We start from the raw sequence: 26,100 nt of genomic DNA, 5'->3' as shown, positions 1-26,100 counted from the left end.
TGCAGCACATGGGATCTTTCATTGCGGTGCACAGGCTTCTCTCTTTAGTTGAGGTATGTGGGCTTAGTTGCCCTGTGAGATCTCAGTTTCCTGACTGGGGATCGAACCTGCATCCCCTGCGTTGGAAGACGAAGTCTTAACCACTGGAACACCAGGGAAATTCCCGCAAGACTGTTCTTATAAAGCTTATTCAACTTAAATGTTCAGGAACTTCATTGGAAGTTCTGATGACGACAATGTTCTTTTAAGAAACAGAAATACAAATCCAAGAGGCAATTGTCAGGATGGGAATTCCATGATTTGTTTCTACCTGCACATTTTCAGTTGGTTTCATTCTTAGAAACATGGGGAAGTCGCCAACATGGATGTTAAAGTGGGTGCAGGAGGAAGAAACCTGATACATACGTGCCAGACCATTCTCAGCACTTTCCCCATGTTAATTCCTTTAAATCTCCTAACACTGTATGAGATAGCTTTTATTTGATCATTCCCCTACATGGCTAGTGGGGAAACGGAGGCACACGGTGTTTTAAATAGCTTGCCCAGGTGGTTGCAGAGTGGCAAAGCGGGTGTCACATGCTATCACTATTTTTCTGTGTGCAAAATACATTGTCAATTGAGTACCTACTCTCAAAATCCTAGGTAAGAATTATCACCTTCTGTTTTACAGAGAAGAAAGCTGAGACTCAAAAAAAAAAAAAAAAAATTCAGTGTCACAGTGTCACAGAACTAGCAAGCCAGGATTTGAATGCTGAGGTGGAATTCCACCCTTTAAGGTGGCTAAACAACAGAAAGATCCTGCTTTCCCAAGGCGATGAGAGGCAGTGGCTGTTTTCTGCACCATCGTTCTAGGACAGGCTCGTGGCCAGAAGTGGGAGTGAGCCTGGACGGTGGAGGTGGGCACTGCCTGGTGCCCCAGCAGATGGCTGCCCTCGGGCGCCAGAGCTTTGGCTAGCAGCCCTTCCATCGTCATGCCATGACCTATTTTTGTTCACCCACTTAATTCTCTGGTCTATTTCTTTCCTGAAGAATTATTTCATAACCTCCGCTGAGTAAGTTTCACATGCTGAGCATAGCATTCATGAACTTGGAGATGAAAACAAAATGTGCCTTCAGAGGACAGGGAGTAATATTCACAATCCAGGCAGAAAAACCAGTAGGAAAATTAAGAAGACTCGAACCTTGCTCTTTCCCTTGCATTCAGCTTGGTTTCCTTTTTATACCAACTGACCCAAGTCATCAGCGACTGGGGGCCTGGCTTGCTCGACCCACTTTTCAGTTGGTCCCTCTGCATTCAGAAATCTCCACAGCCTATTAGGATAAAATCATTCTCCACTCCGGTTTTCAGCACTGCATTTTAAGTACCTCAAGTTGGTTCCCTGTCACCAATAAAACCCGCTGTCCCTGTCAGATCCTGCTGCCAAAATCAAGCAAAGAGTGAGTCAAATGTGAGTAAGTGATGTAGAAGTGTTAATTTGACAGTGTGATCAGATACTATTGGAAGAGCTTGGCTAAGGTGCTCTGACAAAAGGGCTGCCTATACAACTGAGTGGGTGTAATTAGATATAAAAGTTCCCTTTTGGTCTCCTTGCCTTTCTGTTTCTCAAGCTCAAACCTGCTGGTTCTGGTGTTTCCTTTTTTTTTTTTTTTTGACTGCAGACTCTGGGACCTTAGCTGCTTTTCCTCCCCTTGGCTAGCTGCCTGCTACTCCATTCCTCAACATATCTTATCTCCAGCTCCACCTTATTGCCTCATTCTCCAAAGAGAAATCCATGAGTCTTAGGATTTTATGGAGGTTGCAAAAACAGCAAGCATAGGGACCTTAAAAATCCCACAGATTCCTAATGGACGTGACTCCTTGTCATTCGCTCCTGGCTCCCTCGCAAATGTGGACTGGAAGCCCCATTGGAATAGGACTCAGCTCTGAAGCTGGGGCTCACCTATAGTCTCTCCTGGCCTGACTCCAACCCTGGGATTTCAACATTCATATCTCTTACTCCTCCTGCTGGAAACTCTCCCCTGGATTCCCTGTGCTTAGAGCAAGCTCTGTGCTCCTTTACCTGTGCCTCCTGGCCTTTCATGATTTGGGCTGGACTCCATCTCTCCACCCTCATCTTTTCTACTGTCCTCTTCATCCTGTGCTCCAGCCCAGTCTGATCCTCTAGCTGTGCTTTGAACACCTCCAAGTCTGTCCGTGGCAGGAGCTTTGCGCTGGCCAGTGCTTCTCCTTGGAACCCCTCCTCATCTATGGGTCTCAGCTAAATGTAGCATGTGATTCTGAACTGGGTTCTTTTGTTGACATCACTGGCATGACTTGAGTAGAGTTCTGAGAATTAGATAGCTGCCATCATCAAATGTTAATGTCCTGATTTAAACACCTATATTTTGGTTATGTAGAAAATTACTAAAGTCATCCTGACAAGGAGAGGTGATTACGGTGGCTTGTCTCCAACACGGCTGAGCACCATGGTTTCCTTCTCCCCTCTACACACGAGCCAGAGTTGCAGTCTGTTCCACTGCCCCCTCACGTGGCCTGACTTATGACTGCACTGATTAACAGAATTCTACTGAAGTCAGGTTGTGTGAGTTCTGAGGCTAGGTCCCAAGGAGCCTTGCTGCCTCTGCTTGTGTCTCTCAGAGTGCTTGCTCATAGAGAAGCCATCTGCTGTGTAAGAAGTGCGAGGACCCTGAAACCACCATGCTGTGAGGAAACCCAAGCTAGTCACATGGAAGGATCAGGAAGGAAAAGATGTCCTTTGACCACCAGTATCTGAGGCACACCAAGAACTGCCGCACTGAGCCCTTCAGGCCCAGAACTCGAGAAATAATGATAAATTGTTTTAGCCACTGCGTTGTAGATTTGTTATAGATTTTTTTAAAAGGTTTATTTATTCTTTGCTGTGCTGGGTTTTTGCTGCTGTTGCAGGCCTTCTCTGGTCGTGACGAGGAGGAGGTTGCATACGCGGGCTTCTCATTGCAGTGTTTCTCCTGCGGAGCGCAGGCTCTAGGCTCGCAGGTCTCAGTAGTTGTGGCGCTGAGGCTTAGTTGTCCTGTGGCATGTGGGATCGTCCCAGACCAGGAATTGAACCCCTGTCCCATGCATTGTCAGGGAGATCCTTCACCACTGAGCCACCAAGGAAGCCTGTTACACATTTTTATATAACAAGAACAGTAGTTACTTTTGAATGGTGATGGAACCATGATGTATGTAAATTTCTTGATGTTTCTCTCTCTTTTGCATTAAGCATATATTAATTTTGTAATTAAAGAAACCACTTATTCCCCCCTAGCACTTTAGGTTAAGAGTAGCATTACCTAGTGAACATCCCAAGATGTGGCGGCATCCGCTAGACAGAATGACGTACTCCCCATGATAGCCATAGCATCTAACACAATGGTGGGTACATTAGGTGCCTCTCATTTATTGAATAATTGATGCATGGGAGTACGTTGAATAAATTCTTCCAGGATGAAAGACTGTTTATTCATCCATTTATTTACTTAGAGAGATTTATGGTAGTTTGGCATAATGCTTTTTTTTTTTTTTAATATAGCTGTATGCTCTCTTTAAAAGACCCTTTTAAAGGAGCTTAAAGACACCAAAAAGTGAGGCATGCATTTAAGATATGATTTATTCTTTTCTCCACAGTACATTTGTCTCTCCATGTGATTTCCTCATCTGCTTCCTTCTGTAACTTCCCCATTCTGTGTGGACATTTTGCCACCATTCCTCTCCCTTTGTACATGTCTAAGAAAAGATAGCACAAAAATAAGATTATAAACCAGTCTCTCTTGGAGTAAAACTGAGATGAAATACCAACAGCTCAACTCAATCAGTATGTAAACGGACTAATACTTATGACCCAGTAGGATTAATTTCAAGAATACAAGGGTAACATAGCACTGGAATTGGTTAATGTTAATGTTTTATAGATCAAAGAAGAAAATATGATCTCCTAATTAAAAAAAACATTTCTTAGTAAACTGTATCTTGAGGAATGCTTCCTTAACATGATAAAAATTAATATTAAATGAACACTTACTGAGATATTGTGTATGCAAGGCACTGCATTAAGTTTTATGGATCATAAAACATTAAATAAGGCAAGTTTCTGCTTTCAGGAACCTAAAGCATGTACTATTGATCACAAAACATTACCAGTCTCCTCTTGTACAAATGAACCTTTGATTTCACAACTGAGAATTAATCTAAAAAATGTATTTCAACTTAAGATATTTGCATAATATTCATTGCAGTATAAGTTTTTAGTAGCAAGATTTCTTAACCTTAATGTCCAATAATAGGGGGATAGTTATGGAAATTTCTTCATATTAACTCAATGGAATATTACTCATTCATTAATGTTTCATTCAGTACCCACAATGTGCCAAAAACCTAACACATAGGCTAAATTAGTTCAGAGACAATGTAGTAATATTGAACACTGTATTACAGTAGACTCGATGGACGTGAGTCTCGGTGAACTCCGGGGGTTGGTGATGGACAGGGAAGCCTGGCGTGCTGCGATTCATGGGGTTGCAAAGAGTCGGACCCGACTGAGCGACTGATCTGATCTGATAAAGTATAAGAGAGTTTCTCAACATTTGTATCGGAGAGCACTTGGGGGCGGGGACGTGGTTTTGTCCTGTGCATTGCAGCGTGTTTAGCAGCATCCCCGGCCTGTACCAGTGGGCCTAAAGCATGCCCTCCTGCCTTGTTTTGAAAACCAACAGAGACACACATGCCACATGTCTCCCAGGGAACAAATCTGCCTGTAGTCAAGTGTAATACATTCTCAACACAGAACACAACTTTCCCTATACAGTTTTGTCTACAACTATATAAAAACCTGGGCTTCCCTTGCGGCTCAGTGGTGAAGAATCCACCTGCCAGTGAAGGAGACATGGGTTCAATCCCTGGTTTGGGAAGATCCCCTGGTGAAGAAAATGGCAACCTGCTCCAATATTCTTGCCTGGGAAATCCCATGGACAGAGGAGAGTGGCGGGCTACACAGTCCATGGGGTCACAAAAGAGTGAGACACAACTCAGTGACTCAACAACAATATATAAAAACCTGTATGTTAAAAAAAAAAAAAACCCTATAAATAAGCGAATAAAAAATGGAAGAAACGAAGGTTTAGTATTTGCTATGATTATTGATAGAATTCTGATTGCAATTTCTTTTCTCAGATTTTCTAATTATTTTAGCAGTAAATATAGCCCATTTTTAAGATGAGACTTTTAAACAGATTTAAGAAGAACTTTCAGCTCAGGAACATCAGCAGTACTCTGTGGCAGTGCTGGTTCCCCTTGGTGGGCTGATGTGTGGCCTTCATTTCCCTTACATATCCCCTGAGCTCTAGCCCTCCACAAAAACGCCTTGGCTAGCTATAGGTCTCCCTGAATGTGTGTTTCAGGAGCACTGATTTCTGCTTAGAGATTCCCAAATGACTCTCTTTGTCTATGATACCAACTGTGATGGTTAGTTTTACGTGTGACTTGATTGTACTACCGGGTGTCTAGATATTTAGCCAAACTTTAGTCTGGGGGTTTCTGTTAGGGTGATTTGGATAAGTTTAACATTTAAATCAATAGACTGAGTGAAGCAGATTTTTCTCTGTAATATGTGTGGGCCTCATCCAATCAGTTGAAGGCCTGAAGAGAACAACAGGGCTGACCCTCACCTGAGTAGGAGTTGTCTATTCTGGGACTTCCTTGGTGGTCCAGTGGTTTAGAATCCAGCTTCCAATGCAGGGGACCGTGGGTTCAGTCCCTGATCGGGGAACTAAGATCCCACATGCTGCTGGACAACTAAGCCCACACACCGCAACCAGAGAGCCCATGCGTCACAGCTACTGAAGCCTGTGCGCTCTAGAGCCTGTGCTGCACAACAAGAGAATCTCACACATCACAATGAAGACACAGCACAAAAAAAAAAGAGAAGAAAAAGAGAGGATTCTTCTACCTGACAGCCTTGCACTAGAACAGTGGTGCTTTTTCCCATCTTGGACCCAAACTGAAACTTGGACCCAAACTTCACTGTTCCTGTGTTCCAGGACTTTAGATTGAGACTGAAACTAAACCATCGGCTCTTCTGGGTCTCCAGTTTGCTGAATCTGTTTGCAGATCTTGGGACTTGTCAGCCTTCAGGACCAACAGGAGATAGATAGGTAGGTAGATACATACATACATACATACATATATAGTTATTATAATAAAAGGAATGCGTGTGTGTATATATATGTATGTATGTATATATATGGTCTTCCCTGGTGTCTCAGTGGTAAAGAACCCACTTGCCAGTGCAGGAGACGCAGGTTTGATTCCTGGGTTGGGAAGATGCCCTGGAGAAGGAAATGGCAACCCATTCCAGTATTCTTGCTTGGGAAATCCCACGGACAGAGGAGCTGGTGGGCTGCAGTCCATGGGGTCGCAAAGAGTCAGACACGACTTAGCGACTAAACAACAACATGCATACACACACACACACACACACACTGTTGGTTCTGTTCCTCCGGAAAACCCTAAGACACTGGCAAAGTTCCACCTCCAGGTCCAAACTGGACCTTTCCAGAGAAGCCCACAACAAGATCCGTCACACTGTGGCCTCAGGATGCCCCTGAGCTTTTAAGGGCAGGCAAGCTTGCTTCAAGGTTCCAAATAGCTAAGCGTCCCCAGAGTATGTTACTTTGGGAAACAGGAGGAAGTTGTTACTGAACCAGGCTCCTTTGCCCACCTCACAGCAAGCCAAACCCTGAGGTTTCTAGCTGAAAAAGAGTTTATTCACAAGGCAGCCAAGCAAGGAGACAGGAGAACAAGTCACAAATCCACCTCCTGAAAGGTGAGGAGCTTGAGATTTTTGTGGGCTAAAGAAGCAGGCTGGTCTTTGACATAGGGAGAGTGGGTTGGAAGAAGGGAAAGGAGAGGTGATTGGTGTTCTGTGTAGACATACCTGGTTAGAGCTTTCTTTCTGGGATGCGTGTTCAAAAATAGAGACACCTAGCATGATCTGAGGGTGGAGTTTTAAGCCTTTTGACATCAAAAGTTCACTCACTGGACGACTACACAGGCCCAGCTGTGGGGTTGGTGGTCCCAACGAATCTTAGCTGGCTTGAGCTGGGGCAGAAGGTGACTCTAGTTTCCTGGAAAACAACTTAAGCCTTCTCCTGCCCATTATTATAGTGAACCATTTGTCAAGAGGCATTGTCTATAAGGGTGGTTAAGAAGTCTGGTAATATACTACCTGGGCTACATGAAGCTTGGAGGGTGTGCAGTTAAGAAAGGAAAAACATCTAAAGCAGGCTTGACTAAGTAAAGACAGGTTACAAGCAGAGGGGTTTTAACATGCTGTTCCATTATCTGCTATTCTGTAAGACACACGCAAGGGCTTCTATTAAGGCACCAGTTTCTGTTAACCGTATGGGGTATGATTTCAGACTCTGTACTCGTATGCTAAAATTATGGGCTCAGAAAACAGAAGATACTGTTCTTGCTGCTGCTACTGCTGCTAAGTCGCTTCAGTCGTGTCCGACTCTGTGCGACCCCATATACGGCAGCCCACCAGGCTCCGCCATCCCTGGGATTCTCCAGGCAAGAATACTGGAGTGGGTTGCCATTTCCTTCTCCAATGCATGAAGGTGAAAAGTGAAAGTGAAGTCGCTCAGTCCTGTCCGACTCTGAGCAACCTCATGGACTGCAGCCTACCGGGCTCCTCTGTTCTTAGCTGAACCCAAAGAATTCTGACCAGGGTCATGCTGCTGAAACTGATAGGCTGGGTAACAGTGGAAAATAAACTTAGCCAAGCCATGCTTAATTTTCTTCTCTGTCATATCTGGCCAACCTATTTTGTAGGGTGTTAGTGAGAATCAAATGAAATAGTAATGACAATGATAAAAGAAAATACTTAAATAGTATTTATTACATGCTAGACATTGTTTTCGGAGAAGGCAATGGCACCCCACTCCAGTACTTTTGCCTAGAAAATCCCATGGACGGAGGGGCCTGGTAGGCTGCAGTTCATGGGGTTGCTAGAGTTGGACACAACTGAGTGACTTCACTTTCACTTTTCACTTTCATGCATTGGAGAAGGAAATGGAAACCCACTCCAGTGTTCTTTCCTGGAGAATCCCAGGCAGGGGAAGCCTGGTTGGCTGCTGTCTATGGGGTCGCACAGAGTCGGACACGACTGAAGCGACGCAGCAGCAGACATTGTTTTAAGCACTTTTACATGTATGAACTTAAAATAGTAGTAAAAAATGTAAAAATTATAAAAGTATTCAGCAAAGGTTATGTGTTGGTATTAGAAATGTAATTACTAATCACTATTATCATGTACTCTAAAAAATATTTATTTGGCTGCACCAGGTCTTAGTTGTAACAGGCAGAGTCTTTAGTTGCAGCACATAAGCTCTTAGTTGTGGCATGTGGGATCTAGTTTGTTCCCTGACCAGGGATCAAACTCAGGCCCCTTGCATTGCGAGTGCAGAGTCTTAGCCACTGGACCACCAGCGAAGTCCTTGTCATACACTTTTGTATAAGTAACCATATCTGGAAGCAAGTTCTTGCCATAACAGATATTGCAGTGACCACTGAGATACTGACGGTGACCAGGAAACAAATGATCTAGCCAGCCAGATGGGGCAATCTGTGCTTACTCTAGGAAGCCCCATGGTCTTATCCACATGACAAAACCTGCCTTTCCCAGTTGAAGGACATGGACACTGATAATACCCAAGCTGCTCGCTGCCCAGCTCTCAGACTATAAAGTCCTCTCTTTTTTCATCAGCCTCTTGAACTCTCTGTCCTGCAGAAGCCATATTATCTTTTTTTTTTTTTTTCTTCCTTCTCCATTGCATCTTCCAAGTACTGATTACCTTTCTCGAGCTTTTGGGTCCAAACTGATTAGACATAGTGGCACAAAACAAGAAAGAACTGGTTCTTCATTACTTGACCCAACCAGGTCTGTTTTTTTCTGAACTGTGTTGTTCAGAACTGAAAAGACACTTGTGTTCAAAAAAAGAGATGAAGATTTATGTCTCCTGCCAAAGAAAAAAGATGAGCAGGGAAAAGTCCAGGGTACTCTGCACAGGAAGAGGGGTCTGCCTCTCCCTATGATTAAGGCCACCGTTCACCCAAGTATTCCCGAGACAGTCCTGGTTTCCAGTTATTGTCTCAGAGTAATCCTTCATAGAGCTGCTTTCACTATCTGAAGCGTGCGGGTTTGGGTGATAAATCATATGGTTACTTTATTTGTGCTGCTTCCTGAAGTTGATTTTTCTGGCTACTAATAAAGAATCTGATGGTCCACATCCTTTGTCTGAATCCACATTCTTGATCATTTGGCTTGATGTTTCCTAAAACATTTATTCTTTTGTGGCAAAGAAAAGTCCCAACATTCATTGCCCAAAGTTGGTGATCTGAACACAGGATTTCCTGAAAAAATTGCTTTCTAGTTCAGAATCCTATCTTCATTTTTTTACCCATACATGCTCCCCACAGAGATGATGAACAAGGAGGTGTGATGTCCTTCAGGGACATGACATGCTTCTCTGGGCAGCTCCACTAGGATTTAGGACCCATGAGGTTCCACTACTGAGAAAGGAAACCTTTCACCATTCATGGAAAATATCCCCAGGTTTGCTTGCCAGAAACAGGCAGCCACCCAGAACATCAGCTTTTTTAAAAAAATCTACTTTCTCAACAATTAGTGGCCCAGTGCCATTAGAGATGTCATTTGTCACAGTATAAACTGCAAAGGAACACAAGGAAGCAGAATGAAGAGAAGAACAAAGAGCTGTTAAGAGATGCTTCTTCTTTAGATCTTTCAGTATGGTTTTATGAAGTTCTTAGGATTTTCTCAGCAAGCAGAGCAATTCAGTGAATGAATTCAAAAGCTTTAAAAAATATCCTCTCAAATTATTTCTTCTTCTCCTTCTTTAGATGTGAAAGGGAAATGAAGAGAAAAGAAGACACATTCATTCTGTTCAGTAAATATTTATTGAGGTTCCAGGTATGTTTCTGATGCTGGGAATACAGCAGTAGTTAAGTAGACAACTTGCAGTTGCCTCTTGCAGTTGACATTCTAATCACAGAGAAAAATGATAAGCAAAGAAACAAGCATAGAATAGAATGATCATAAGTGACTGGACTGCAATTTTTAGATGGGAGGTCGGGCCAGGAAAGGACAGAGTGGGTAATAGCTCCTTGCTTCTAGTGTGACTCTTTTCAAACTAAAGTTCTTGGCCTTCAGCCAAAGGGCTTCATATTCTTTCTGGAACTTCTGAGGTAGAACTCCTTTGCCTGAGTCCCAGACCAGGCCCTTGATACACTAAAGGACTTTTAAAAACCCTCTCTCAAGACTGGCGCTTAGCAAGGAACACAATTGTTGTCTTGCAGCAAAATCTTATTTTTGAATGTCAAAAGCTAAATATTATCCCAGTCTATCTTTTTAGTCTCTCAATAATAAGTTGCATATCACCCTCAAGCAGAAGAATGGCTCAGGTGAACTGCAATAAAGAAAGGTAAAATGCAATAAGCACACGAATACTTTGAAAGATCTCACACCCTCATGATTACTAAGCTCATACTGAGTGCCAGACACTGTGCCAACACCTGACAGATCAATGCAAACAAAACAAGGTGCTTTGCCTCAGACACAAGTGTAATGGAGTCACCTGTAAGATGAACAGTTGGGACCAGATTGGTGTTTCTCAGTGTTATTTGCCTTTGAGACAGGACAGTATTTTAGTGTCAGTTCAGTCACTCAGTCGTGTCCAACTCTTTGTGACCCCATGGGCTGCAGCATGCCAGGCTTCCCTGTCCATCACCAACTCCCGGAGCTTACTCAAACTCATGCCCATTAAGTCAGTGATGCCATCCAACCATTTCATCCTCTGTCATCCCCTTCTCCTCCCGCCTTCAATCTTTCCCAGCATCAGGGTCTTTTCCAATGAGTCAGTTCTTCCCATCAGGTGACCAAAGTATTGGAGTTTCAGCTTCAGCATCCATCTTTCCAATGAGTATTCAGGACTGATTTCCTTTAGGATGGACTGGTTGGATCTCCTTGCAGTCCAAGGGACTCTCAAGAGTCTTCTCCAGCACCACAGTTCAAACACATCAATTCTTTGGTGCTTAGCTTTCTTTATAGTCCAACTCTCACATCATTACATGACTATTAGAAAAACCATAGCTTTGACTAGATGGACCTTTGTTGGCAAAGTAATGTCTCTGCTTTTTAATATGCTGTCTAGGTAATACCAAGCCATCCTGCACTTGATAGGGAATTTAGCATTCCTGTTCCTTGCTGTCTTCCTTGCTAGGGCCTCCATAACAAAATCTCTCAGGCTGGATGGCTTAAACATCAGAAATGTAATTCTCAGCGTTCTAGAGTCTAGAAGTCCAACACCAAGGTGTCGACAGTTTGATTTATCCTGAGGCCCTTCTCCTTAGCTTACAGGTGGTCGTCTTCTTGCTGGGTCCTCCCATGGCCTTTTCTTTGTATGCTCACATCCCTGGTGTTTGTCCCTTCTTGTAAGGACCCTGGTGTTTGTCCCTTCTTGTAAGGACATCAGTCCTATTGAGTCAGGACCCCACCTTTATGAACTCATTTAACCCAAATTACCTACTTAAAAGCTCTGTATTCAAATATAGTCACACTGAGGGGTTAAGATTTCAATATACAAACTTCGAGGGGAGACAATTCAGTTCATAGCACTTGCCTAACTGACTACCGGTAATGCCAATCAAAGATAACCAAAGATATTCCGATCTATTCACAAATGGATCCTAAGAGGATGGTCTAAAATATTGAGTATTTTTAGCTACTTTACTTGATTATGAATGCCTGTTTACCTACCAGTTTTGGCTATCATCTGATGTCATGCGAGATGATTCTTTGCAAAAGGTGCTTTTTATTTTTTGGCCTTGCTGCATGGCTTCTGGCATCTTAGTTCCCCAAGCAGGGATTGAACCCAGGCCCTTGACGATGAAAACACTGAGTCCTAACCACTGGACCACAAGGGAAACCCCAAAAAGTACTTTCTGAACCAACTCCAAGAGAAATCCAGTGCGGTACTTCTTTCATGAGGTAAAGCTGGTAATATCACCTCTCTTTCAGAGTTTGCAATGGCACCCCACTCCAGTACTTTGCCTGAAAATCTCATGGGCAGGGGAGCCTGGTAGGCTGCAGTCCATGGGGTCGCTAAGAGTCGGACACAACTGAGCGATTTCACTTGCAGTTTTCACTTTGATGCATTGGAGAAGGAAATGGCAACCCACTCCAGTGTTCTTGCCTGGAGAATCCCAGGGATGGGGGCACCTGGTGGGCTGCTGTCTATGGGGTCGCACAGAGTTGGACACTACTGAAGTGACTTAGCTTAGCTTAGCTTAGCTTATCCTAAATTAATACACTGTGAAGCACAGGCAGAGAGACTTAAGACTTATCTATATAGTCCTCCTTAGATTGAATAGACTTTTTTTGACAAATGAATATCATAAAAGTCAATAGCATCTCTTCTAAGATCTAAAATGAATAGGATTTAATGAGGAATGTAGAGGAAGAAGTTTCAGGGGGATTAAAAAGTGATTTCTAGATAGAAGGAGAAAAAAAAGCATGACCCTTCAGCTGAGCTGCAGTTAAGATATTAAACATGGTAACCAGGAAGTCTTTTGCATGTGATTTACATATTAATACCATGTATTGGAGTAGGAAATGGAAACCCACTCCAGAATTCTAGCCTGGAGAATTCCATGGACAGAGGAACCTGTAGTTCCTGGAGTTGCAGAGTCCTGAGTGACTGAATACACACCCACACACACTCACAGACTGAGTAGTTAAAGTGCCAAGTATGGTAATATGAGTATTCCACATATGTTATTATTTGATTTAATATTGTAAAAATCAACTAAAATGGGATATTTCTACAGCTCCTCAACTCTTCCTCAACCTCCCCCCTTCACCTTCCATACACACACCTCTTGAGCCAGCTAGGAAATAGAAATACCAAGAATAAGAAATGATGATGCCCTGGCCTAGGGAAGTGATGGTGGGAGAGCTGAGGTGTGGACACATTTGAGAGCTGTTCAGGGGCAGGATCAGCAGAATTTAGTGACTTTGGGTTGGTTACGGGCTAAGGGAAATGAATAGTCTAAGTTGGTGCTGGGAGCAACTTTCTGCCTGGGGGTGGCATTCACTGCAGAAGAATATCCAGGAGAAGGCATGGGTTCATGACTTCGAAAGAGATCTATAGGGCTGCCATTGGGCAGGACAGGTTTTGTTGAGGGCCTCCACTCCCTCTGCTTCCTTTTATCTTAAGCTCTTTGTGTCAGTTTCCTCAATATGCAAAGAGCTGGACAACTGGCCCCTTCATCATGCAGGATGGCTGTGAGGATGAGGTGAGAGAACGGATAGCCAGTGTCTGGGCCACAGAAAGCCTCGCACAAATATTATTCTCCACCTTCCTTCCTCCTGCCAACTCTGGGTCTGTGATTCTACAGATGCTACTCATCCTGACCCGTGAGTATATCAACACCTCTAGGGATGGGCTGAGAGACAAAGGATAAAATGAAGAGGCTGGAGGAGGTAACATCTCGTAGGTGGTGGTGGTTTATTTGATAAGTCGTGTCTAACTCTTTGCCCATGGACAGTAGCCTACTGTTTCCAGGCAAGAATGCTAGAGTGGGTTGCCATTTCCTTCTCCAGGGGATCTTCTTGACTCAGGGACGAAACCCGTGTATCCTGCATTGGCAGACGGATTCTTTACCATCTGAGCCACCAAGGAAGCCCCAATATCTAGGAGGGGTGCTGACGATTGGTAGATTGGTCTGAAGTTAAGAGGGCAGGTGCACAGTTGGAGATAGGAGACTGGTATCCAAGACAGCAAGTGGAAAAATGTCCTGAAGAAATTCCCCTGTTTTCATAGTTCTGACTGGTAACCACTCTGCCTTCTAGCATTTGGTGTATTTAGAAATGCATCAGGTGCCCTTTGCCATAGTCCAGGCTTCATAATGTGTACTCACACCTCAGATTTCCAGATGATGTCCTTCTGGGTTCCTGAAAATCTTGACACCAGTTTTGCAACTTTCTACATCATTCAGCTCTGTGGCTCTAAAACAGAACTGGCCCTAAGAACTGGCATTCTCATCTACAGCCAGATTGAGGCCTGCTTCATCTTGATCCTCTGTCTGCTGGAGGGTGACTGGCTTGCAGTGGGGTAGGAGCCAGAATGGGAACATTGGGGACAACTAACTGTAGAGAAAATCTGGCCAAAGAGGAGAAGGGACCCTTAATATTATGGAGACTGGTGTTTGGCACCCAGCAAAATTCTTTCTCTGTCTTGTATTTAATTCCATATGGTTCCTGTTAGAGAATATCCATGCTTATAACCCTTTATTACATTCAGATTTTACTTTTGTTAAATCTCATTGCTACAAATATCACGTTTGTTTTAAGATTATACTGGGATGCGTTACTCTGCAGCATTATTTTAATTTTGTGGCAGTCTCACCAAACAGCTGCCTCTGGAGCCACCTGCTGACACAGTTTAGAATTCTGAGCACTTAACGTGACTAAGGAAAGAGCATTCCAGGCTAGTATGAGAAAGGGACAATCTAGACTCTGAGCTGTTGATCCCTTTTACTTGCTGTACCAGAATAAAATCCATACCGACATTTCTTTTCCTTCCCAACCCAAACACCCATCCCTCTCACCCATTTTGAAAAAAGATGTTGCATTTTCTTTGATATCTGTTTCAATAAAATGGTCCTCTGCCTTGGAAATTTATGGTTTTTGGTTTCCAATATCTTTGGCGCTCTGTGCCAGCTCATACATATTCCTTAAACTGAGTCTGTATTCCATTAGAATCCATCTTGGAGGTGCTGAGTCATGGGCATTTGGAGCAGGGATTATTTCAGTAGAAATTCTTGGCACATATTCTCAGGCCAAATAATGCAGGGAGAAGAGGGAGGAGAGATGATGGGGGGAAAAAAAAGAGCCAAAGATCTGCTCAAAGCACTGGAAAGCCCACCACTAAAAATAAGTAATCCTCAGACCTGGGAAGATGCCCATCATACCCAAGTCACTGTGGCTGAGGTTTGATCTCTTAGTTAAGAGTCACAAATCTTGTATGTGAGGCAAAGAACTTGCTGATTAGGACATCATGCTGCTTCTCATGACATGGGCTTGCCCCATCTGCCAATCAGGGATTCCATCTTATAAACCACCTTCTGTTTTAAATAACCCTGCAAAGGATAAAACCTGACAATGTACATATGAGCTGCTCTGCTCATATTATCAGATCAGCAAAATACCATATATCCTGGGTGGCTTAAACAACAGAAATTTACTTCTTTATGGTTCTGAAAGTTGAAAGTCTGAGATCAGGGTGCCAATATGTGCCCTCACATGGAATGGAGAGAGAGGATGTGTGATGAGGGGAGAGGGGAATATCAATCTTTGGTGTCTTTTCTTATAAAGGCATTAATCCCATCATGAGGGTCCCATTCTTACGACCTCATCTAGACCCAATTACTTCCCAAAGGCCCCACCTCCTAACACCATCACATTGGGTGTTTAGGGTTTCAACATATGAGTTGGTAGGGAGGGGCACAATTCACACCATAGCAAGTACCAAGTTTATCTCTCAGTCACGTGAGTATTCCTGGGCTGTGGAAAAGAGCAGAGAGGAGTTTCTTCCTCTGGTGGTTGTGGTGGTGGTGATGGTGATAGTGGCAGAGAATCAGCAGTGGTGGGGCACTTTTCACCGTCTGAGGCGATTGGAAGGGTGCAGGGAAGAAGGACTGGATTGGTTCCTGTTGTATAACAAGAATTTGTCTGGTCTTTGTCCCTGGGTCCTGGAAGTGAGGGGCTTCCCAGGTGGCTCAGTGGTGAAGAATCCACCTACCAATGAAAGAGACTTGGGAGACATGGGTTCAGTTCCTGGGTTGGGAAGGTACCCTGGAGAAGGAAATGGCAACCCACTTCAATATTCTTGCCTGGGAAATCCCATGGAGAGAGGAGCCTGGCGGGCTACCATCCATGGGGTTGCAGAGTCAGACATGACTGAGCACACGCACACACACAGGCTTGTGAAAGACAGGACTTACTAGAGTTGTTGGAGGACAGTGAGGAGAGTGCAGTGCCCCCTCAAAAGAGTGTTTCTAGAAGAAAGCAGTGTCAAAACTCCTGAAAGGGGACTTGGGAACCAAAAAATACTAATGTGCTAAGAACGCAGAGGTCATTGATGATCTTAGTGATTTATTGTTTTTCACTACAGGAGAAATGAGTTAAAAGACGAGTTGGAAATGATAAAATGGAAACGTCAGGCGTTAAAAAATAAGAAAGAAAAACTGAAGGACTATTTGGGGATGGTGGTGGGAGAGTCAGGAGTTTAGTTGATAGTGTAAGGATCCCATGAAGGTAGAAAGGAAAGTGACCGGTACTGGAGGGCTCCTTTAAAATGCGAAGGACCAATCCGATGTTGTAATTGGAGGGAAGGAAGAGATGGTTGCAGTGCAGACTTAGATTGATGCGGGGAGATGAAGGGATTGATTTCTAGTTTCTCTGTAATTAAAGAGGAGAGTCTGTTTCACCAAATATTATTCATAACGTTGCCTCTATAAAACATATAAAATAACAACGTAAACTAGTTGTTTTATATGTGGATGGATGCCTTCGCGCCCTGTTTCACAGATGGCTTAAATATATACCTCCCAGTTCACAGCGGTGGGAAACAGAGTCGGCGCTTAACAAATACTCGCTTCATTTTAATTCCAGTGATGATGAGAAATCTGATGATGCCCCGATGGCAAGGAAAAGTATCAGCTCCATCTGGTCCCCTGTTATAAGGTACCTGATAAATGTGAGGGATGAGAATCAGAGTCGGCAAACGTGTCCACAAAGAAGAGGAATACCACCGGCACACTCCTTCTTGTCCGGGAGCCTAAGGGTTAAGATCAACGAGAGCCAGCCACCACTGTTTTCTAGAGAGGCTCCATCAAGCCCACTGTGGGAGAAGAGGGAACTTCCTGTTTCTGACTTCCGGGTTTGAGAGGTTAGGACCTTAGGTTGGTGGGGTCAGAAGTAGAGTGGGCTCCTAATTCCGGGCCTGCTGGTTGTGCGGGGCGCCTTGTATGTAGCCCCCAGAACAGTGAGTTCCTTCTCGGGGAGAGGGACGGAGCCGAGGGTTTCGGGCAGGAGGAGCGGAAGCTGCGTCGCCCAGGCTGCAATGTTCATCCTGCAAAGGACTGCCGCTGCTGTGAAGGGCGAAGGCCCAGCATCTCCAGCAGCTCGGGCCACCGCGCCTCCCTCCCCTGAGACGTCCCTGAAAGGACCGTGTCGACTGGAGACGATCTGTTCCCCTGGGACTCACCCGCAGTGTACCCGACCTGTGCTCCCAGCCGACGCTTTTTAAAGCTAAGCTTCAGAAATTGCATTTTCTTTGGGAGTCAAGCCGAAGCACTGCCCCGTGCCTAATCACCTTTTTGCTCTAGGCAGTAAAAACAGCCTTTCTCTGCGGCGTGACATCTTAGGGACAGCCTTTTAATACCAACTGTGGCCTTAAGTTTGCTACCGTTTTGCTGAGCCAGTGTTCCTGAGGGCTCCTCTGTTACCAAAATTAATAAGTTTCTTAGCAGGGAAAATGGTAGCACGGGTATCTTAGGTAGACTAATGCTTCTTTTGTGAGGACTGCGATAGAAGTATGTAACTCCGATGGTAAAACATACTATTCCATTTGAACAACTTTTTTTTTTCGTTCAGGTGTATGGTTTTTTTCCCTACACAAACATTGGACATACTTGTAATTTAGACAAGTTTCATATATATATAGAAGGTGCTTAGAGAATACCAGCTTCTTTTGATATAAGGTCTAGGGATATAAATTGGTTTTCTAAAAATGCAGTCAATATAGGAATTCCCTGGCAGGCCAGTGATTAGGGCTTGGCACTCTCATTGCAGGGCCTGGGGTTCAATCCCTGTTTGGAGAACTAAGATCCCTCGAAGGTTTGTGGTGCAGGCATTAGGGGAGGTGCTGGTGATGGAAGTCAATATATTACAAAATAAAAGGCCTGATCATTTGCTGGTTGGAATTATGCTCAGTTTCTGCTTTCTTCTCTAGTTGTTTACTATAATAGACAAGAGTATTAAATTCAGTGTCCAATGAATTTGGGACTGAATCCTGCTCTACCATGTTCCGGTTGTGTGACCTTGGGAAAGTTTCTTAATGTCTCTTTTGTTCACCTATAACATGCTGGTACCTGTTTATACAAGGCTTTCCTGAGGGCTCAGTGGTAAAGAATCCACTTGCTAATGGAGGAGATGCGGGTTCTATCACTGGGTTGGGAAGATCCCCTATAGAAGGAAATGGCAACCCACTCCAGTATTCTTGCTTGGGAAATTCCATGGGCAGAGGAGACTGGTGGGCTACAGTCCATGGGGTTGCAAAAGAGTTGGACATGACTTAGGAACAACAACAGCAATATTTTTATACACTTCAGGGAGCTCTTGAAAGAATTACATGAGAAACGTTATGTGTAAGGTATCTGGTTCACTGCATTACATAATAGGCAGTAACAGATTGAAAAGTATAAGTCTTTTATTTTCTATGTGTGTGCCTTCTTTTAAACTCTCATTTTTCTTGAATTGTGCTATTTTTTAATAATCCTGAAATGGATGCCGAGTCCATATATAATTGCCTTCCAGTCCCTCAAGTAGGTCAGGGGTTGTAATTGGGTCCAGAAGATAAAGCTTAGGCTGAAAGGGATTTTGTGATTACGATAGTAAGAGATAAGGAAGAGGTCCCTTGTTAGCCTCCCTTTTATATTTAGAGATTATTGGCTGTAATTATTTTAGCTCTACTTTGTCTTAATTTATTATTACTAGTCAAGTAAATCCTAACTTTTGTTTAAAATTAACTTCAAAGGTTTCATCCTTCTGTCAAGGATCCACTTATTCTTTGTAAATGAAACAGTTTCTCTTTAGCTGCTTTTTATACCTGCATATCAATTCGTAAAGTCTTACTATTGATGCCTTTTCCAAAAAACTACTTCAGTTTTTCAACCACAAGTGTTTCTGAGTTCCAAGTGGACAGTATTAATATTTATTCTATTTTTAAACCTTGATCCTCAGACTTTATTGCAAAGGTTTAATTTTTAAATTATTTCCCTGGGAAAGGTAAATTGGATTAATGCTTAATCCTAAATAACTTGAATCTGAGGTTAGATTATCTGAAAGGATTTTCAAAAGCCCATGTTTCTTATGTTCAGTATGGTCTGCAGAATATTAAGTGCTTAACAGCCGTTGTGTTGCAATGGTTGGAAGGAAGGAAGGAGAAATGTTAACAAATGCCTTTAAACATAACTTGTTTCCTTCTACAGGATTTCTGATCCCTAATCTGATTGATCATTGTGATGGAACAAGAGCAAAAACTATTGGTCTCAGATTCTAATGGCCTCACAAAGAAGGAGAGTTTGAAAAACACTATTACAGGTGAGACATCAAGAAGATCTGAATCCTTTAGGAATTTAAGACATGCTGTAGAATGTATAGAAAAATCAGGGCATTAGAATGAGACAGACTTTGATTTCCCTGGTCTGTCACAAGCTATGAAAACTCTTTTAGCCTCAGTTTTCTCATCTTTAAGAAAAGTGAATGATAATATCTGTCTGGCATATTTTTTAAGATACTGATACACTATATGCAAAACTACCATTCTTAATAAGTAGTGGGTATCATTGCTATTTCTTTGTTTGCTCAGATTTTAACTAATTTTTTTGTCTAGTTTTTACCTCAGATAGTGTTCTATTCACTTTCTCTCTTTAAAGTCTTCTAGAATAAAATTCAGTGAACTTATTTTTATTAATATTTTGATATCCACCATGGCAATTGGTGAGAACTGACCAGACACTTCATTACTGTTGCTATAAATACGAAAAATTCACCTGATTCTGACGAACACATTGAATAAAAGAAGTAAAACTAGCTGTAAACACTTTTTTCTCCCCCCAACTAATAATTGTTTAATATTCTTCTGGAAACACTTTAAAAATCTAAAACATTTTACAAGGTTTGAGTTTGTTATTCCCTGTCTTCCCCTGTAATTCAGAATTTCAGGGTATTTGTTTATTCCTGCAGGAGATGAAAGTAAGAATAATTTGAAAACTGTTCAGTTCAGTAACTCCAAGGCAGATAAAGAGAGAGCCTCAAAATGGTCTAGAAGTGATGGCCCAGAAAATTATAAGGATGAAGACACACAAGAAATACTGTTGACAGGGTCCCAAGGAGGTAAAACTGAACGTGATGATTCCTATGAGAATGATAGCAACTTGGGGAGTCAGAGAAATTGTACAGAAAAAGAGGAGGAACAACCCAATCACTGGGGATGGAGCCCAGGAGACCATACCGGGCCTGCTGGCCAGCAGAACCCATCCTTTGGGGACAAACCCTACAAATGTTCTGAATGTTGGAAAAGCTTCAGTAATAGTTCTCATCTTCGAATTCACCAGAGGACCCACTCAGGAGAAAAACCTTACAGATGTTCTGAGTGTGGAAAGTGCTTCAGTAACAGCTCTCACTTGATTCAGCACCTGAGAACACACACAGGCGAGAAGCCCTACCAATGTGGTGAATGTGGGAAAAGCTTCAGCAACACTTCCCATCTTATTATCCATGAAAGAACTCACACGGGAGAGAAACCCTATAAATGTCCCGAGTGTGCGAAGAGTTTCAGCAGCAGCTCTCACCTTATTCAGCATCACCGATCGCATACAGGTGAAAAACCATATGAATGTCCGGTTTGTGGGAAATGCTTCAGCCATAGTTATGTGCTTGTAGAACATCAGAGGACCCACACTGGAGAAAAACCTTATAAGTGCCCCGACTGTGGGAAGAGTTTTAGTCAGAGCTCTAGTTTGATTCGTCACCAGCGGACACACACTGGTGAGAAACCCTATAAATGTCCTGAATGTGGAAAAGGCTTTGGTTGTAATTCTACTCTAATCAAGCATCAGAGAATACATACAGGAGAAAAACCCTATCAGTGTATAGAATGTGGGAAGAATTTCAGTCGAAGTTCGAACCTGGTTACACATCAGAAAATGCACACAGATGACAAAACCTATCAAAGTTCTGAGTATGAAGAAAGTTTGAGTCAGAACTATAGCCTGATAGAAGAATGCAGAATCCAGCCAGGAGAGAAGCCATATAAATGTTGTGAATGTGGAAAGAGTTTTGGCCTCAGCTCTCATCTCATAAGACATCAGAGAACGCATACAGGAGAAAAACCTTACAGATGTTCTGAGTGTTGGAAAACTTTTAGTCAGAGTTCCACCCTGGTGATTCACCAAAGGACACACACAGGAGAGAAACCTTATAAATGTCCTGACTGTGGTGAGTGCTTCAGTCAGAGCTTTAACCTTATCAGGCACCGGAGGACCCACATGGGAGAAAAACCTTACAAATGTACTGACTGTGAGAAATGCTTCAGCCGAAGTGCCTATCTCAGTCAGCATCGGAAAATTCATGTAGGAAAATCTTTTGAGTCTCCTGAAGTGGAAGATTTTCCTCATGAATGGACTTGGAAAAACTATTCTGGGGAAATAGCACTCATCCCTTCATTTTCAGTCCCAAGTTCATCTCCCTCCTGAGTCCTAAAGTCTGTTTCTTTTTATCAAAAATTACAATTAAGATGTTCTCAGATCACACTGTTGTAAAATTTGTTTGGTTTGTTTGCCAAAACATGTGGGAAAAGTCAACTTCCCAGCTTAAAGGTTGGGAAGACCCCGATTATCAGGTCACCAGATTTGCCCAGTGAGAGATACTGCCAGTGATGGAGAGAAAGAAGAATATTTTTTATTTAAGGTAAGACAGTAATAGTTTCAAAGGAAAACATGGAGAGAAATCCTGAGAGACTAAAGATGAGATTGTCATTGAATCTTATTTCCTGTTGCCTGACTGGGTGGTGACAGATCATTGCTGTCCTACGGGTTTGCCCAGAGAGAGATTTTTTTTGAACAGATAATGTGATCTCCTGGCTGTTTTGTTGAGTCTTAAGGAAGAGAAGACTAATTTTTTTTCAAATATGTTATTTGCTGAAAATTAGCTTTTAGAACTGCATTGTTCGGTGCAACAGCCACTAGCCATATGTGGATAGTTAAGTTTAAATTGATTAAGATGAAATTTAAAATTGAGTTCTTTAGTCATGTAAACCTCTTGCTGAATGCTCAGTAGCCACTGGGGGCTACTGTTTTAAATATCACAAAAAATTCTTTCAAGATCATCATTCTTGATGGTTCTTGTAGGAAATGTGCTCTGGGGATTCTGTTCTCCAAGAGGAATTACAGTATAGTCTAGGAGTAGATAGAGTTTTGAAGGCACTAGGTCTAACGGTTCACTGTTTTGATGATTGTATGTTTTAGATTCAACCATCTCAGTTATCTAGAGATACGATCCCATTGTCTTGGCCAAAGTCAGATTAAGAGGTAGGATTCATAATTCTGTTTTGAATTTTTCTGTCAAGTGGTCCTTTTCCCTCAGTTTTCCTATTATATAATTCTTCATCAGATCAAAGTCACTGGGTTCTTTTTCTATTAATTAACTCATTGAGTCTGAGCCAGTGTCCAGGGACAGTTTGCCGCTGGGGCCCCAGATTCCTAAGTTCCAGTCTCGGCAGTTTGCTTTTGCCTCTTGACGTACATGGTGTGTGGATCTGGTAACCAAGACACTATTCTCCCTGTTCATTTGTTCAGTGGGAATGGTGTGTTGTAAAGGATTAAGATATTTCCTCTGTCCCCACCTCCATTTTTTCCTGCCACTGTAAAAAGGTAGATGTGTATAGGAAGGTCAGGACTTGCCCAGGATTTCATCTCTTGTTTTTTTGTGAGTCAAAAATATATTTTTTGAAGAATAAGTAGAAGTGTATATTAGGAATGTGGAGCCAGAAGGGGCCAGTTACAGCTGGGGCAGAGGGCTCTCTGTGGCTGGTGGGTAGCAGAAGTCCATGGGGATTTTCTTCCGTGACTGTGATGCACCTGGTACTGGCAAGGCAACTGTGTCTTTTTATATTGTTTGGGATTTAAAAATGAATCAAAGCTGATAGTTAATGGTATTCAAGAAGTCTTTGGGGGTGATTTTCTGCTTTTAGAAAGGGGGAAAACATTTTGAGCATCTTTGGCTTTAGTGTGACCTCTGACTCAAGCATCCTGTTACCTTTATATGTTAGGCAGTGTTACCCCAGTTGTCTTAAACTGTGGTATCTGAGGATAAGTGTTTACAGTATTCTTTTTCTTTTTTAATTTATTTGTTTTTTAATTGAAGGATAATTGGTTTACAGAATTTTGTTATTGTCTGTCAAACCTCAACATGAATCAGCCATAGGTATACATACAGTATTCTTTATCGCAGACAACTGAGAGTTTGATGTTTGATGAGAGTCTGATTAATGATCAATTGCAAAGAAGTAGCTGTTGGGGTGGTTCACAATCGTGGAGCCCATTATGTGTGGCAAGTAACCACTCTGAACCTGGTTCCTCATCTGTAAAAAAGAGATAATGTCTACATTGCACGGTTTTGGTAAGTGTTAAATGAATGTTTGCAAAGCAGCTAGCACAGTGCTTAAAATATGGGTCTAAATAAATGGTAATTAGTTATTATTAATTGAAACAAATTGAAAAATATCCTCCATACATTTTCAGAAGCAACAGTACAGTCCCAAACTTTCCTGCTTGTGGATTCTTTATGATCAACCTCAGGAACCCCAAGGAATAAGGTATTATAAAAGCACAAGATTAATGTGTTTTAAGTCTGCAGACTGTTGAAAGCACTTTTATTTGATTTGGCTTATTGAATTTTGTTGTTGTTCATGAAACAAAGGACTAAGTTTAAATCAAGAAAGAACAAAACAGCAAGTTCAGTTTTAGTTAATTTGCATCTGAAGATTAACAACTCTGTAACTTGTGTCCTATTACTGTCCCACACTGTGTTTTGCGACTGCCCACAATTATACAAAACCTGCTTCACAAACCTTGATACCTGTAGAGGCATATATGTTCACATTTTAGATGGATTTAGATGGGCTTCATTAGTAATTTGGCAAGAATCTCTTTGAGTTGAAAATTCAGAAAACCGAAGAGAGATTTGTCACTTAACAATGGAGAATTTAATGTAGTCAGATGTAATCCTATTTAATACCTTTGCCTCACTTTAATGAGTCAGCAAATAGGTTCTTTGTTTAGCTCCCCCAAAAGTAAATATTCTCTGTATTTTCTGTTTTTCTTGCCAGCACAAAGGATTCAGCACCTGAATAAATAAAGCATTCTTATTAACAAGTGATGTTTCATAGTTTCTTTTTAATTAAAGAGAAGACTACTTCCTGTATTCATTTTTTCCTACTCAAAGTAGGGGCTTAGGTATTTTAGCCCTACAGTGGGATGGGGAAGGTCATGTTGATGCTTATATTCAGAGATGTAGCAGGGAGCTCGCTCCCCGGTTGCTTTACAGCCTACCAGAAATATGCAGGTGTAAATCTCTGTTATAGTACCTGAGAGAAAAGTTTGCTTTCATTGTTCTAAGCCATTCAAGTTTAATCTACCAGATGGTCTTCTCCTTGTTGCTGTAGAAGTTTCCTTACTGATGATGAGAAAGAGAGGATTATAGTCTATGTGACAATTGCTCCTATACATTAATCCCCACCTTTGCCAGTAATCATTGTAATGACAAACTCATTGCTTTGTATTCTGTATTTGAGTTTGTGTAATTCCTTTCAAGCAGCATAATCATTTGTTCAACAAAAATTTACCCGATACCTAATATGTGTTTATCAGAGGTCATATAGCAGTGGGAAGCAGAGGTAAGGATGGACTAATAGAAGGAAAATGTACAGCCTTTTGGATAACTCCTTTCTCCTTGGCAGTTCTTTATGCTTATTATGTTGACCCATCATCAGATTTAATAATTGGATAGTCTGATGACCTTGAGATAACTACAGATTAAAGTGGGTTAGATTTGCTCTGAAAATACAAGCTTGGTGAAGTTTGACACAATACTTGTTTTGCATGTAGTAGTGCTTATTACTGAGTAGTTGTCATGTGCTTTTATGTTTTATGCTAATGTCCTAGAGTATGTCCTTCCAGGATACATGTTTCTACTGGACTGAATTCCTTGAGTCAGAAGGATTTCATTTTTGTAATCCTAAAGCCTGACACAAAACCTGGCATGTGAAGTGTTTATTGATTGGTTTTGGTTGAGGGATAAAGCTCAACCAAACCTTTACCAATGGATAAAGTCTACTGAGTTAGGCTGTACGTGCTCAGCATGCCCCCCGTCCCTTTAACACCATTGCTTATCCAGTCCACAGAAGCTGGGCTGGCTTGGAAATGAAAGTGACTGCCTTGGGAGGCTGGGTCTGTCATGACGCTAACCCTAGAGGACCCTAAAATGTCCCAATCATTCAGAATCCTGTAAGACCTTGGGCTTCTGTTTCATACTGTCTAGGAGAGGTTTACAGAGAAGGCGATGGCACCCCACTCCAGTACTCTTGCCTGGAAAATCCTATGGACGGAGGAGCCTGGTAGGCTGCAGTCCATGGGGTTGTGAAGAGTCAGACACGACTGAGCGACTTCACTTTCACTTTTCACTTTCATGCATTGGAGAAGGAAATGGCAACCCACTCCAGTGATATTGCCTGGAGAATCCCAGGGACGGGGGAGCCTGGTGGGCTGCCATCTGTGGGGTCGCACAGAGTCGGACATGACTGAAGTGACTTAGCAGGAGAGGTTTAAAGTTTGTTTCAGCTTCATGTTTCAGTTACTTACTATCTTTGTACTATCTTTACCTGTAAGACATGGTAAGCAGTGAATGAGGTGAGGTACATGGCATATCACGAATGTTAAGGACATGTTTTCCTTCCCTGATCACCCTTAATTGCTCATAATTCTGCCAGGTATAGGCTCTGATCATGGAAATGTTTAATCATTTCTTGGATTGACTGTTTCTCGTTTCTAAAATAAAGATATTAAGAACATTTAGTTCATGGGTTTGTTACAAGGATCTGAGATGATGGATGTAATACGCTTGGTGGTGGTTTAGTTGCTAAGTCATGTCCAACTCA

General features: G+C 42.3%; 1 protein-coding gene across 5 annotated transcripts; it reads left to right on the top strand.

Annotated features, from left to right (window-relative positions):
* The first annotated feature begins 5,125 nt into the window (after positions 1-5,125).
* Positions 5,126-24,319, top strand: ZNF572 (zinc finger protein 572). 5 transcript variants are annotated; one of them, XM_070802463.1, is made up of 4 exons: positions 5,126-6,171; positions 9,941-10,010; positions 19,373-19,484; positions 20,130-24,319. In XM_070802463.1, the coding sequence occupies exons 3-4, from the start codon at positions 19,406-19,408 to the stop codon at positions 21,638-21,640; spliced, it is 1,590 nt and encodes a 529-aa protein (XP_070658564.1). In that variant the 5' UTR covers positions 5,126-6,171; positions 9,941-10,010; positions 19,373-19,405; the 3' UTR covers positions 21,641-24,319. The 5 variants fall into 5 exon arrangements, with proteins under 5 accessions (XP_070658564.1, XP_070658565.1, XP_019829499.1 ...); XM_070802464.1 differs by lacking the exons at positions 5,126-6,171; positions 9,941-10,010 and adding an exon at positions 17,031-17,049; XM_019973940.2 differs by lacking the exons at positions 5,126-6,171; positions 9,941-10,010 and adding an exon at positions 17,056-17,410.
* Positions 24,320-26,100: the final 1,781 nt, after the last annotated feature.

This window comes from Bos indicus, chromosome 14, assembly GCF_029378745.1.
Source record: "Bos indicus isolate NIAB-ARS_2022 breed Sahiwal x Tharparkar chromosome 14, NIAB-ARS_B.indTharparkar_mat_pri_1.0, whole genome shotgun sequence".
Taxonomy (NCBI): Eukaryota; Metazoa; Chordata; class Mammalia; order Artiodactyla; family Bovidae; genus Bos; species Bos indicus.
The sequence above is the reverse complement of the archived record's forward strand: the minus strand, read 5'-3'. Positions and strand labels throughout refer to the sequence as shown.

Bases quoted from the DNA above. Each gene is read 5' to 3' on its own strand.
- ZNF572 (XM_070802463.1), top strand. From the start codon at position 19,406: ATGGAACAAGAGCAAAAACTATTGGTCTCAGATTCTAATGGCCTCACA. The intron at 19,485-20,129 runs GTGAGACATCAA...TTATTCCTGCAG, and splicing joins TTTGAAAAACACTATTACAG to GAGATGAAAGTAAGAATAAT.